The 14,624-nt window shown below is 38.5% G+C and overlaps 1 protein-coding gene across 3 annotated transcripts in view; it reads right to left on the bottom strand.

Annotated features, from left to right (window-relative positions):
- The window catches only part of Prdm5 (PR/SET domain 5), a 151,671-nt gene that overhangs the window by 60,933 nt on the left and 76,114 nt on the right, over positions 1 to 14,624 (bottom strand). For all 3 annotated transcript variants that reach the window (XM_027430223.2, XM_027430225.2, XM_027430224.2), the window contains 6 exons: positions 13,319 to 13,496; positions 11,490 to 11,664; positions 9,991 to 10,112; positions 6,494 to 6,573; positions 5,040 to 5,124; positions 3,349 to 3,506 (listed from right to left, as the gene is read on the bottom strand). In XM_027430223.2, coding sequence (XP_027286024.1) covers positions 3,349 to 3,506; positions 5,040 to 5,124; positions 6,494 to 6,573; positions 9,991 to 10,112; positions 11,490 to 11,664; positions 13,319 to 13,496 — 798 coding nt within the window. The remainder of the gene's footprint in view (positions 1 to 3,348; positions 3,507 to 5,039; positions 5,125 to 6,493; positions 6,574 to 9,990; positions 10,113 to 11,489; positions 11,665 to 13,318; positions 13,497 to 14,624) is intronic.

Below are 14,624 nucleotides of genomic sequence, written 5' to 3' on the forward strand. Positions count from 1 at the left end.
AAATAAAAATAAAAACAAAAGACTAATATTGACTGAACCTACAGAACTGATGATGAAACTGTTAACAATGCCACCACACAGCACCACAATCCATCCAAAATGAGAGAAATAAATGGCTATGATGAAATCCATACCAAAAAACAAAGGAATATTTTATTTACTTAAAAGAACATTTGGGCATGCTTCATGGTGGAGATCAGACTAACTCTTAATGATTTTCTTTTTCTGATTATCTTGGCATGCCCATTACTGAATAATTATGCAACAACAGGTTGACTTAGTTTTTTCATAAGATTCTTGGATATTTTAGACATTTTCGCATAACCACACCAAGACATAGTAGGATCACAACACAGGAACACATATGTTGGGGACAGTAGGATTGAGAATGTTTTCCACTTTGGAAAATCACAACCACCACGGTTTCTGTCCTCCCTAAGACGTCATTATTACTTTCATATGATTTATGGCTGAAAAGTATGAGGGATAGTGCAAAGATCCTCTGCCAAATTCCCATATGGCATATAACATAAGCCAAACTGTGAAAAACTCATAAATGTGGGCAGATCAGTTTCATCAAAGAAAGGATTAAGAGGGTTCCAGGGACCCAACAGGAAACTCGCCAGATACTTTTTACAGTCATGTAATTCCAAAGGAACAACAATGACTACAACCCTGCCCTGGATGCAGTCCTTGAGTTAAATTGAAGGTCCAGAGCAAGAAATCAGGCAGAGATAATTTGAAATACTACCAATCGGCCCTGCTCAGTTTTTGATATATCTACCATTTCTTTTTCTTCTTGGCAAACACTAAAATCAGGATCATTTTTAATGATTTCACAAGAGATAGCTGTTTCTTGAAACTCACCATAAATAATGAAGTCACTTCAATACCTTCTAAATATCATAAAAAATAATTCACTTTGAAAATACAGAAAAATGTTTCCCCTAAAATCAATAAACAAGCAATTCTGATATAACATATGTTTTTACATAAATTTCTATGATACTGAATGTTCAGACACATTTTCTGAATGTGGACACGAATTATGTACAGAATAAACATGGAAGGATTAAAGATAACATGCTCTAAAGGAAGAGCTAAAACAAACGTGAAGCATGGAAATGTAAACAAAACTCCAGAGCAGAACGAAAGAGTTTAAAACCTGAAGACAAAGACATTAAAGAGCATGTAGAAGAAAAGCAAGTATCTCCTGTCAGGGTGTCTGAGCAGCGAAAAGCCCTTGCTGCATAAGCCTGACAACCTGAACTGGAACCCAGGAACACGCAGTGGAAAGAGAGACCTCTGACCTGTACACATGCACTATGGGTCACACTCATATACATGTGCATACACATGCATACACACACACAGACACACACAGACATACACAGACACACACACACACACACACACACACACACACACACACCATACATGCACACATGCATACACATATACAGGCACACACATCACATATACATATCCCCCATATTACATACCACATACATATACCCCCTAACACTCACACCACACACACACACACACACACACACACATAAGTAGTTTTTGAATTTTGTGTTATTATTATATGTAAATCAGTGATTTGCCTGTGTGTATACCTATGAACCATGTATATCTAGTGTCTGAGGAGGGCGGCAGAAGGCAACTAATCCCCTGAAACTTCAATTATAAATGCTTCTGAATTGCCATGTAGGTTCTGGTACCTGAAACCATGCCATCTGGAAAAGCAGCCAGTGCTCTTAACTGCTACGCCATTGCTGCAGCCCTGACAAAAGCCTTTTAATAAGAATATGAGATAGCAACTATCAAGTAGTTTTAGGTGTGCTTAATTTTAATGCAAAGCACTGAAGATAAGCTTGAGAAGTAGATTGAGTTGATAGCCCAGAGAACTTTGAACAGTGGAAGATGTATGTGCATTATAATGTGGGTAGTATTTCTACTCTACAGTCACATCACTGTAGAGTAGAAGAGTTATATAACAGTTACACTTTTGGATGGTTTACCTCGTAGGACAAGGTGTAGTGAAAGGGTTATCAAAAGCCTATTTAGATGAGTATAAAAGTGATCAAGAAGAAAGAGAACTATCAGGCCAAAGAAAGTCCCTCATGGGCATGAGGGATGTATATATAGCTCAGTGGTAGAGTACTTGCCAAACATGAGCTTGATCCTTAGCACTGTACGAAACTAGAGAAGGTGGATGGTTGCAAACATAATGAAACAATAGACAGGGAAAACACTTGTGACCTGGTTTCTACAAGATTGGAAAAAGACTGTTGGATAATTAGACATTTTTGTCATATGCAGAAAAAAGAAATTACAAAAGGGGAGAATACAAAAGTCATTCTTGGTTGGGATAAGGTGGCCTGATCAATGCACTGCCAAAATGTTTTAAAAAAGTAAACTACCTGGAGTTTGTCAGCTTAGCATTGACAGCACAAAGTCCTGGATGCAGTGGGCATCTTCCAGAAAGAGAGAGAGCACAAAGAAGCCATCCAAAGCCTACAATGCCCTCAAGTGCAGGGTGGGATGGGTATGGTTAGGAACTTAGCTGTCTCTCTAGCACTCACATGTTGAAGGTGTGGCACCTCACTGAAAGTGCTTTTGGAAGGAAGTGGACACTTTAGAGGGTACATGTTAGTGGACGATGTCACATCCCTTGGAAGAATGCCCTGTAAGTAGGCACTGGAGCCCAGCCTCCCAACCATCACCCCACAGCTTTGGGCCACAGTGAGAGAAGCTTCATCTTCTTCCTCAGTGTACTCCCCACCATAAATGCTCTCTCTGCTTTACCTTGAGTATAAAAACAACAGATCCAGACAACCATGGAAACAAGCCTTTGAACCAAGCCCAATAAGTGTTCCTGCTGAATAAGTAAATTGTCTCAGGTACTGATGTATGTAGGAAGCCAACAAAATCTAAAACACATTCAGAGATACAGACAGACCCAGAAAAGTGCATTACAAGAAACCCAGAGTAAAGGGGATATGAACGGAGCATCAAAACACAGAAAAAGGCGGGGGAGAATAGACATAGCAACTGCTACAACATTGGGGTCCTTGGAACTAATTAGCAGCTGAGAGTTATTTAACAGACTCGGTCACACAAGGAAGCTTTGCTTCAGAGAACAATTGTCAGAGCATGGAGACAAGAGAAGCCAAAGAGGTCAGTGGTCTAAGTGAGTGTTGACAAAGGAGAAGCAGGACCACCACTAACCATCCCATTCACTTCATGTCGCATGCCCCAACCATGCCAAAATTTGGTTAAGAGACCAACTGAAATCCTATCAGCTAATCAGTAAATACCAGAATTTAGTAAGGTCTTTACCTTCTTGTGGTTCTTGTAAACGTTTCTGTGAGCAAATCCCTTTCCGCAAAGCTTGCATTGATAGGGTTTATCTTCACTGTGGATTACTTTGTGGGCACCCACTTGATCAAGCCTCTTGAATGATTTGTTACAGATCTCACAGTTATAAGGTCGCTTTTCTGTGAAAAATGAGTGGAGACAATATCCTGAAGGTCAAGGGTCAAGGGGAAGCATGGTGTCTTGCAATTGTTTCTTATGTATAAACAAACTAAGGCATGGTCAGACACGCACAAAAAAATGTCTTTCATGTAGTTCATCTATGTTAGAAATGTGAGTATTCATAAATGAAAATGCTTATTCTTCTATAGACATATTTTGAAAGTTAAACCTTTGAAATAAAAGTTTAAGTTCAAAGCACAAATTCTATTTCTACATGAAAAAATAAAAGTGTGTGTTTCAAATAAGTCAGAAATGCTGAGAGATCTGTCAGGGATAGAAGTAATGACACAATACCAGGCAGGCCCTAGGTGGCAGAGCTTCCCATCTTCAGAAGAAGCCACACATTTCGCAGGTTTTAACATTCATGTTCATGCACTAGGTATATAGTGCTAACTACCAAGCAAACCATCCCGTACAAATCACACAAAGCACACCTGAAAGCCAATAGTTCTCCATCATTGACTTTAACTCACTAACACTTACTCTTCTTCCAAACAACAAGGATGTTCTAAAGCATGTATTTCATTGTCCTCAAACTATAACCTTCCTAAATTCTCTAAAAGGATGCCATAAGGCAAAATTCTTTTCAATATATTTTAATGTGTTCATAGGTTAAAAAAATCTAATTCTCAAAACTGTTTAAGTGAACATACATGTTAAGAATTTTTTCTCAAAATATTTATTTATTTCTCTATTTAATGAGTATCATGCCTAGAATGTAGAAGTATCTAGAAACATCATAAATCAATAATTGTTGAATCTCCACAAAATGCCAGGTACTATAGTAGTATATTATGTAAATGACCTTAATTAACCTTCCAAGTCCTTTTGATAAGTGCCAGTATATCATGTCACAGATTAAAAAAAAAAAAAAAAGAAAGAAAGAAAGAAAGAAAAAAGAAAGAAAGAAAGAAACCAAGGTCCAGGTCCTAGATTAAACAGTGATTTTTTTTTTTTTTTTTTTTTTTTTTTTTTTTTTTTTGGTTTTTCGAGACTGGGTTTCTCTGTGGCTTTGGAGGCTTTCCTGGAACTAGCTCTTGTAGACCAGGCTGGTCTCGAACTCACAGAGATACCCCTGCCTCTGCCTCCTGAGTGCTGGGATAAAGGCATGCGCCACCACCGCCTGACCTAAACAGTGATTTTTGAAACCCTTTCATATCCTGCAGCCAAACAAGCTTTGCTTCCTAACTAGACAATTAAGAACTTGAAAATCATATGACTAAGCTAGAATTCATAGCCAGATCTTCTGATTGCCCCTTTTCAGTTTCTTGAACATGATGAAGTAATTATTTTGCAATAAGTTCAGTGTTTGCAATGAGTTCATTGGTGGTGGTCAGGCCTTTCAGACAAGCACTTGGGAAGCAGAGGCAAGCAGATCTCTTGAGTTCTGGGTTTGAAGCCAACCTGATATACAGAGCAAATGCCAGGAAAGCCAGAGCTACACTGAGAAGCCCTGTCTTGAGAAAATTAAGAAAATAAAGTAGATAGTTCACCTGAGTGAGTGATCATGTGACGCTTCAGCTGATTAGCAGAAATAAACTTTTTCATACATTCTTGACAATCAAATATCTCATGAATCTGAAAAAGATTACATCGACAGATAACCAATTATTAAAAATTAACCTTTAATCCCAGCACTCGGGAGGCAGAGGCAGGGGGAATCTTTGTGATTTTGAGGCCAGCCTCACCTACAGAGCAAGTACCAGGACAGACTCCAAAGCTACGGAGAAATCTTGTCTCAAAAAACAAAAACAAATGAACAAACAAACAAAAACCTAATGAATTCTACAGAACTGATGCAAAAATGAAAACATGTGGACAAATTACTAGGGCTGGGCCCACACTGCCCTAATTAAGGCCAGGTATATCTTCAAAACTTCTAATAAAACTTAACAGACAAATGATAGGCAGTACTGTCTAATTATACCCAAGAAAACCTGTTTGTCAAATTTCCAGTTTTTCCATGCCGATTTTCAGGGTGATTATTTACTAGATGAATTTCTAAATAAATCACTTTAAAATCATAGTATACTTTATTACAATACGGGATAGTATACTGTGATATAAAAGACTGTACTATGCTGTAATTTAGTATTGTCATAAAGCACCATCTACTGTCAAGGGGAAATACTGCAACTATACGCTATTAGACATTAGAGCTAGCCAACTAAAATAATTAACATTTTTGGACTTATTAAAATATTCCTTGTCTACAGAAGGGCTTTGAGTAACTGCTCTAGAATAGAGAAGGTGAAGTCTACTTGGGCTAACAATTTATTAAAATTATGCAAACGTTCATAATTAGAAGGCACACAGGTTCCTTCTGTATTCTATCAACAGATATACCTTTTTCTACCAAGTTATTTTATTATAGAGAAAGTCTCTATTATTTAAAAAACATGGAAAATAAGGAATTATTCAGAAATGGGCTCCATGACTAAGTTTGCTAAAATACTCTGTTAAAATATCTTCAACAACATCATCCAAGATTAAATAGACCCAGGAAATGAATCATAGACTTTCAAACAGGGGTGTTTAGAAATACACGCTCCAACATAATTAATATTTTTGCTTCAGACTCTATTACCCAAGTCATAGCATTAATAATAGAGAAAAAAGGGACCTACAGGACCTTGAGAGACTCAGTGGGTAAAGCACTCTCTGCAAACATGAAGTTATAAGTTCAAGTCCCCAGAACCTACATAAAAAAGCATGTCTGCAATGCCAGTGTTCCTATGATGTTACAAAAGGCAGAGAAAGGAGGTCCCTCAGAAACTCAGGAGCCAGATAATATGGTGTATGCAGCAGGGAACCACAGTCTGTCTCAAACAAGGCAGAAAGTAAGGACCAACAAAGCAGACTGTCCCTGCTAGTCTCCACAGCTGTCAACCAAGAGCATATGGCAGATCATAACTGAAGGCCTTATGAATAATAGGCTCTCACTCACCTTCCTGTGCTCCTGCAGGCTTGACAATGAAGTGCACCTTCTATTGCACACTGAGCATATGAGCTTTTTCTTAGGATCACCTAAGATAGTGATGAAATATTATCACAGATTAACTGAGGTTGGCCCAGTAACCCCTCTACAGGATTTCATCCTCATGATTTAGAATTCTAGGCTGTTATAGTCATCTTTCTTTCCAAACATGAATGTCCCCAGATCACCAGTTTCTACATATATAAAATAATGTTTCACTGTCTCCATCTGTTAAAATAGCCTTTAGAGAAAAAAAATTCCACAAAAGTCAGAAGAAAATTAAATCAAATGTGCTTTTAAAAGAAAAAGTGAATATTAATTCATAAATTGATCTGTCTATCTCTTTACCTTTCATCAAATGATTTCCTTTCATTGTTATTCACAAACTATATTTTCAGTAATAAATTCCTATAGAATTTGCATCTATGCCTTATTAAATAAGTATTAATAAATAGTATAATGTAAAATCAACCACAATAATATACTGGCAATCTACACCATTAGAAAATCAAACCAAGACAAAATTTGTCTTCTTTTACAGTGATTATAGGGGCTCCTTTCATATTTCAAACTTCACAGTGACAAAAGAAAAGACTCAAAATAATCTCAAAATGCAATGTCATAACTACACAAACAACTTCAAAATGATATGTTATAATTTTAAATGATTTAAAAACTCCCAAAGTAAATATTTAACATAATGTGTCCCTGGGTCCATCATGTCACCCAAACAAGGTTAGAGAAATCGCATCCATTCTCACTCCAACCTCAGGGACATGCACCTGGGACACCAAAACTAATATCACTGTGTTGTGTGATTATATTGTATAACTATGTGTATGAAAAGAAAGCAAATATTTAGAAAAAGAAGTAGTTTTCATCCCGCTTCTCAAGGTATCAAGATATTCATGGTAATAGCAGGTAAATTTAACTTGTTGAAAGCACTCTACAGACTACACAGCCAAGTAAATTTGTTTGATGATGACAACAGGGATTCAAAATACAAACTTTTCCCACAGCAAGATGAACATTAGCCTGCATGTACTTGTTCATCAGTCTGTACATATATTGCAGAAAGATCCCCCAAAAAACCAAAAAAACAAAAAAATCATTCCATCTTTCCAACTCCCATTGTCTGGGATTGTCCACCTTCCTGGCATGGCCTACCTCTTCTTGAGACTAGGTTCCTGGTCTTTCCATTAAGCAGGTAAAAGGAATGAAAAAGAGAGGAAGAGGCTGACATCTCCCCTCCCACTATTCCATTTCACTTCACTCTCAACTATTGCCTCTGCTTTGCTACCAATCTCCATTCACTACTCTCTCTGCTCTCTCTTCCTACATCTCTTTTTATCTTTCAGCTGGAATATTGGATCCACGTAAAGAAATACAGAAACATATAAGGATACAGAAAAAAAATGCTTCTCATAAACACCCCTTTGTGTTAGCATCCAGAGTCCGTAGACTTTTGGCTTCCTATATTCAGGAATACATGGTTTGTAACTTTCAAGAGATGGGGATAAGATGCTATAGTTCAGCGAGTGTGGTGTGTCCCCGGGTTAAACCATCAGCACCAGGAAAACAAACAATAACAAATCACAGTGACAGTCACAGAATCAAGCGATGGTCATGGAAGCCATATAACCACACTTACCTACAAATCTACACACCCTATGCTATTGTTTCTACAAAAAGGAAATTGGGTCCATCTTTAAATATCCAGCCTCTCTTCCTTTACCTTCTATAGTGCATCACCTAACAAGGGCATGCTTCACCATCAGTCAGTATAGAAGTAACAAGGTTTCCTAGTTCCTCGAGTTCCCTGTTTTTTATACAAGAGTCCTCAGTCATACCTGAATGTTACTTTCCTTGTTTTAATAGGAAGTACTCTCCCCATCATGACTACTTTAGAGAAAAGGAGAGAAGCAGAAGAGAGCCTGTAGATGAGAAAATGAAATCATGTACCCAACCAAATAGGAGGTGTACATGGAGACCTGAGCTAAAATACAGCAGCTTTCACATCTTATCATGACCTGCAACATAGGATAATGATGATGAGACAAAATTTTCATGCATAAATTGTTTCCTGCAAAATTACCACAAATGCCCCAAGCTGCAATAGTAAGCAACCCAAGGACAATTACAAAAAGACTAAAAAATTACTCTATAAGCACAGCAGGAAGACCATATGCCTAGTTATGAGGATGGAAAAGTTTCCAGAGTTGTAGCATCCATCTGGCTTTTTACTTGGTTCAGCAAAGTTGACTTTATACTGACATAAAAGTTTGGTTAAAATACATTGCAGACAAAGATGGAGAAAATTAAGAACAGCATCTTAGCCAAAACAGCATTAGGGGGAAAATGAAGGCAAATCTACCAAAAAGCTATGCCTGCTTCTGCCATCACATGAAAAGCACCAGCATAGTTCAAATTCAATGGAGGAAGTCATTTTCCATATACCAGACATATGTGCTTCAAAAAGAAAGCCACAAAGCAATACTGAGAAGTCTTGATGATTGGCATCCCTGAAGGCTGGTTCACAAAGCTTCACCTGAGCCATCAGAACTTTGTTCATGGCTTACAATGAGCAGGCCCAGTCAGTGATGAAGCGAGGCCGGAGGGCACACTCATGCTAACTTCTTGTCACCTTATTGTTAAAGTCTATTACTTTCAGGCAACAGATGTCCTGATGCTGGGTATCAGTCACTCTTTTCACCTAATTGTGAGACTAAAGAAGAAAAGAGTTTCCTCCCTATCCCATGGTTCATTTCTACTTACTTGCCAGAAGTGAGGGGTAAAAGCTAATACATGAATACAATGACATGATGATTTCCTTGGGTCTTGAACTCCTTTACCAAACAGACAGCAAAGAAGGGAAAAAACCCACAGTGAAACAGATATCACAAACCAAATTATATTCACTTATGGACAAGAAAGTACCAAGGATAAAATCCTAAGTGACAATCAAATGCTATATTTGTTTTACTGTTTGGCTAGTGATTACAAGGAGTTAAGCAAGTGTTTGCTGAAAATTCAAATATTTTCAACTCCATGACAAAATATAGTTAGGAATTTTCTCTAGTTTAGAAGAAATACAAACAGCAAAGGCACTGAATGTTTCTGTGAAATATTACATTGCTTCACCATTTCAAAGTACCTACAAATTATCAATTTCAACAATGTGTGAAAATTAAAATCTATAGACTAAGAGTGAAGTGGTCAAACAATATACCTGAGTGACAAAAACAGCTAAGTGTGAACTTAGTTTACAGTAATGGTTAATACAGACATGGGGAAAATAATAAATGCTGCTGAAATCAACTTCAAAAACAGTGTTCAGTGAAAACATACAAGCAGCGATGGGAAGCACAATGGAAGCCAGCTCCCTCCTCACAAAAGAGAATTAAAGGAGATCCCATGCCCTGGGGAGAGGGAGCCCAGTTAGAAAGGACGGTCTGATGCCTCCTCACCAGTGTGGACATTTTCCTGGTGTCTTTTCAGGGCATCCTTGCTTTTCAGCCTCTTCCCACAGCTGTCGACTTTACACACAAACCTGGCATCCCCTCGGCCAGCCTTCTGGTGTTGCTCAAAACTATAAGACAAGTAACAAGGGGAGCAAAAGAAATGATGAAGACATACCTACAGACTTGATACATCATCGAAGATTTCTATAACCCATGCCTCCTAGGACATAAATTCTTCAGTTTACTTAGTATAATGCTAACTCCAAGTATGAAATTATGTATGCAAAGATGATCTGCAAATTTGTAAAAGTCACTTTATAACTAGACAGTGCTGACCTGAAGGAATTGCAAACAGAACACTGAACACTGGAGACTCCTCCAGGATGCTCAGTGAACACTAAGAAGGGAGGGAAGAAGGCCAGAGTGCTGAGTTATATTCCCACCCTCCTCCTGACACCCTGCCCTTGATCTTCTATATTTTTAGTGGTACCTTATTTAGCTCTAAGATGTGACTCAAAATAAAATATGGTGCAATAAAATACATATAAAAGCTGAATATAATACAGGCTATACAGTTAACTTATTACAAAGTTTGTAACTATTGCTTGGCTTTTTAAAAAGGAGTTAATAAAATCTCTAAATGCTTAATCCATCCTAAAGGTGGTATCTTTTCTAATGATTTGTTACATGCAAACAAAGTTATTTTCAGATTTCATAAGTAAAACATGATACATATAATATATAGCAATGCCATATTTATATGCAGATAACTGATGGCTGGATAGACAGACAGACAGACAGACAGACAGACAGACAGATACTTTAGAATTGAACAAAATCAAAAAATGAACAAGAAGCCTGGAAGATGTTTTACTCCTGTAAGGTGACATTCTGCTAAGGAGAGAAGTTCATAGTCTCTGTACATTCTCTCACTTTTGATAACTCTGATCTTACAAGATGTTAAAATGGAGGCTAATTTTATATGTTGAGAACACAAGTGTTTAAGATAAGGTAAAAGGTAAATTCATGTAATACCCTGTCCCACCCTGCTCTATTCATCTTCAAACTAGTCTTACTAGTCGCTATCAAAGTGTTTCCTATCCATTCATTATTCCTACATTAAAGTATTTATCACTTAAGCGTCTTTCAAACAAGTAAGAGAGCAAATAAGTGATACTCAGTAAATAACATCAATGTAATGGCTAAACTGCATTTGTAAATTTCAGAATAGGAAACAATTAAGTGTAATATTTAATGGTGAGTATCAAACAGAGAAGAGCTAGCATAAATGGTATTTACCTGTAAACCTCATGATCAGAGTAATCAAAACTCAGTAAAATACACTCAGAAAAGATGAACTCAAGCCAAAGTAGGCTTCCCTCACTTTCCCACACAGGCATCCGTATGTGCTCACACACAGAGACACACATATTCAGAGCCGTGTCAAGCAAAGTGAACAATCCAAGTGTCATAAACTGAAACACCCGGAAACACTGCATACGCACTGTCTCTGCAAGGCCTGCCTCACGGGGAACTTCTTCCCACAGCTCTCGCACGTGAACTCTTTCTCCCCCGTGGGTTTCTGGTGCAAGGTCTGACAGTGCTCATTAAGGATCTCCTCACTGGAAAAGCTCGATTCACACTGTGGACAGGCATAGTCCTCTTCACAGCCCAGGCGACCTGCGCAACATGTCAACACGGAATTCACAAGTCAGGAACTAGCTTTTGCCCTCATTTCAAATTCAAACTACAGTTGTAGTTGTGTGAATTACAAACTTTATTTTCTCTAACAAATGTAAGCATTTCCCACATTGAACAGAAAACAAAATGTTATCAGGAAAACTATCTTAAAAATCACAGAAGCAATATAAAATCAAATTCGAGCCGGGCATCGGTGGTGAATGCCTTTAATCCCAGCACTCGGGAGGCAGAGGCAGGTGGATCTCTGTGAGTTCGAGGCCAGCCTGGTCTTCAAAGCGAGTGCCAGGATAGGCTCCAAAGCTACACAGAGAAACCTTGTCTTGAAACACCTCCCCCCCCAAAAAAATCAAATAATCAAATTCAATCTCCAGTTTCCCTTTTACATTTAATGTTTCAGATCAGAAATGATAACAAATGCTGAGCACAAAGCAAAACTTTTCCTGGAAAATGGGTCATCTTCAGTGCTGACTGAGGCTGGTATAGTGGTCAAGGCACCGCATTCATGTGACAGGAAGAACTCCACCCAAGTTCTTCACGGTGCCGTTAGTGTTATATATTTTTGACTGATTATCCAGTAAAGTGAGAATTAAAATGTATTAAATGTGAAAAAATGAAATAATAATGGCACCCTGAAGACACAGCTGGTGCATGCCAAAGCCGTATGTGTGAAGAGCAACGCCACACCTTATGTTCAACTTCCCATGTTGCCCTCTTTCCAACTGCTAATTCCCAGTCATTTAGGTACTTAAGGTGCTGCAATCTATCAAACTCTACACTGGTAAACATGTGAGTGGCATCTTTGTCTCTTTTGCTGTTTTTTTTTTTTTTTTTTTTTTTTTTTTTTTTTTTTTGTAACTTTCACTTTTGTAAACAAGGCAGAAGTCAGCCAGCAAATGTGCTGGTGCCTCACCTCACCTTGAATGCCCCACACTACAGACACTGAACAAGACATTTGGGGTTGCTGAAAAGAATGCACTGCAGTCCAAGTGGATGAAGACACAGTGTGCTACAACAGCGCTGTTACCATTTCCCTCGAATTCTCTTCAGGAAAAACAGAAGGCCCAGCAATACTTGACTATTTCACAGCAGTCAACAACCAACAGACGTCTGTCCCTGGACTGCAGGTTTCACCTGTGGTCACCTGAAGCTACTGGTCCCCAAACAAGAACAAATTAGCCACCCTGCCTGCTCCGGTGACTGATATACAAACAGACTGCCACCAGAAGATCTCATAAGACAGAGCACGGGGACCATTTGTCCAGGACACAGCAGGGCCACCTTGCACATCTGGCCTCTTCAGGTGTACATGAGATTAATCCCTCGGAGCCTGAGCGATCTCCTCACGGGCCCAGGGTATTAAACTGATGATTGGCAGAGCCAATGCAGGAGTAGACAGTCCTTCTCTGTGTTACCACAGTGACAACAAAAACCAGAGTTGGCCACCCTGCTACCTTGGCCATCCTACAAGACAATCGTTACTTAGCCCGAACATTCTTATCCTGCTACTGAGCATAGTTTTGACAAAAACTATTTCAATAACACCATATAAAACACGCAAGTATAATTCAAGTAATGCAAACTACCTTCCTCTTCAATGTCTCTTCCTTCAGATCACCAAATGAAGATGCAGTACCTTTGCTTGCAGCTGCTGATTGTCCCTTAGAGTGGTCAACTTTGCCTTCTTTGGTCATGGTCAGAGCTTGTTGCTCCTCCTCCTCCCCTGTCTCCACATCACTGTCCAGGTAGCCAATCAGAAGCTCGGTATCAGTTTCAATATCATCAACTGCCAAGTAGAAAATATTCTCTCCTTCCTGAAACACATTTTAAAAATGCTAAGTCACCATTCATTTTAAAATGTTAGCTGAGTATGGAATATTGATGATGCACACCTGTCAGCATCTGGGATATGGAAACAGGATGATCAGGGGTTAGGCTCAAATACACAGTAAGTTCAAGGCCAGCTTAGGCTACAAGAAACCTTGTCTCAAAACACAAATAAGCAAACGTACAAATAAATACTGTAATGAAATAATGGAGGACCATGAAAAGTTACTATTACTTTATCTCTAGTTGATGTGTAAATTAAAAAATATTCAAGTCACCTGTCAAACAAAATACAATTATATACAAATTACTAGATGAGTGACTTCATATGGATTGTATTTATAAATATACAAGTATGCATTAGTGATTTCATACTGATATTGATTAATATTACATATAAAATTAGAAGATAAAAATTTCAACTTCTGATTCAAAATAGAGGGAATATAAACAAATTCTTTTCAGAAAGAATTTTAAGGAGTAGAAGGAGAAATACCAAAGAAACTAGACACAGGAAATTGACAGTACCGACTAGTGACCCTTACACCTCACTTCCAATCTGCTAATCCTACAGAAATGAGTGAAAGAGGAAAGAACAGAGGCACCAGCGGCACACCTTGTCTTTTCTTAAAGGAAATTCTAGCAGGCAGGGATCAGTAACAGCTGAAACGATAGCTTCTCTGGAGGAACCCCAACGGCAGCCAAGCAGACACACAGGAGGAACACTGCAGAACCTAAGGAATTCCCAGAGAAGTTTCACTCTTGGAATAAAATTGGTATAAAATGCCTCCCTGTGCCTCAGGCTAATCTCAAAGGAAGCCAGTCCTGGGGCTGCAAAGCCAGCTCTCCCTGGAGCAAACACCCACAGTGGATTTTCTCACATTGCTGAGAAGCCTCTCTAGTCTGTCTGGTGAAGATAAACAGAAGAAACACAAAAATGAATTTATTGAAACCTCCTCATGGGCAAAATGAGGAAAGAGCAAAGCAAAATGTGTTCCACTAAGGAATAAAATTTAATAAAGCACAAAGCACAGAATGAAGCCTTCATTAGCTTGACAACATATTATGTGCTTAAGTTGAAGTCCCCAGTGAGAAAGTGGGCGCGGGGGGGGGGG

The sequence above is a fragment of the Cricetulus griseus genome, chromosome 8 (assembly GCF_003668045.3).
Source record: "Cricetulus griseus strain 17A/GY chromosome 8, alternate assembly CriGri-PICRH-1.0, whole genome shotgun sequence".
NCBI classification, from domain to species: domain Eukaryota; kingdom Metazoa; phylum Chordata; class Mammalia; order Rodentia; family Cricetidae; genus Cricetulus; species Cricetulus griseus.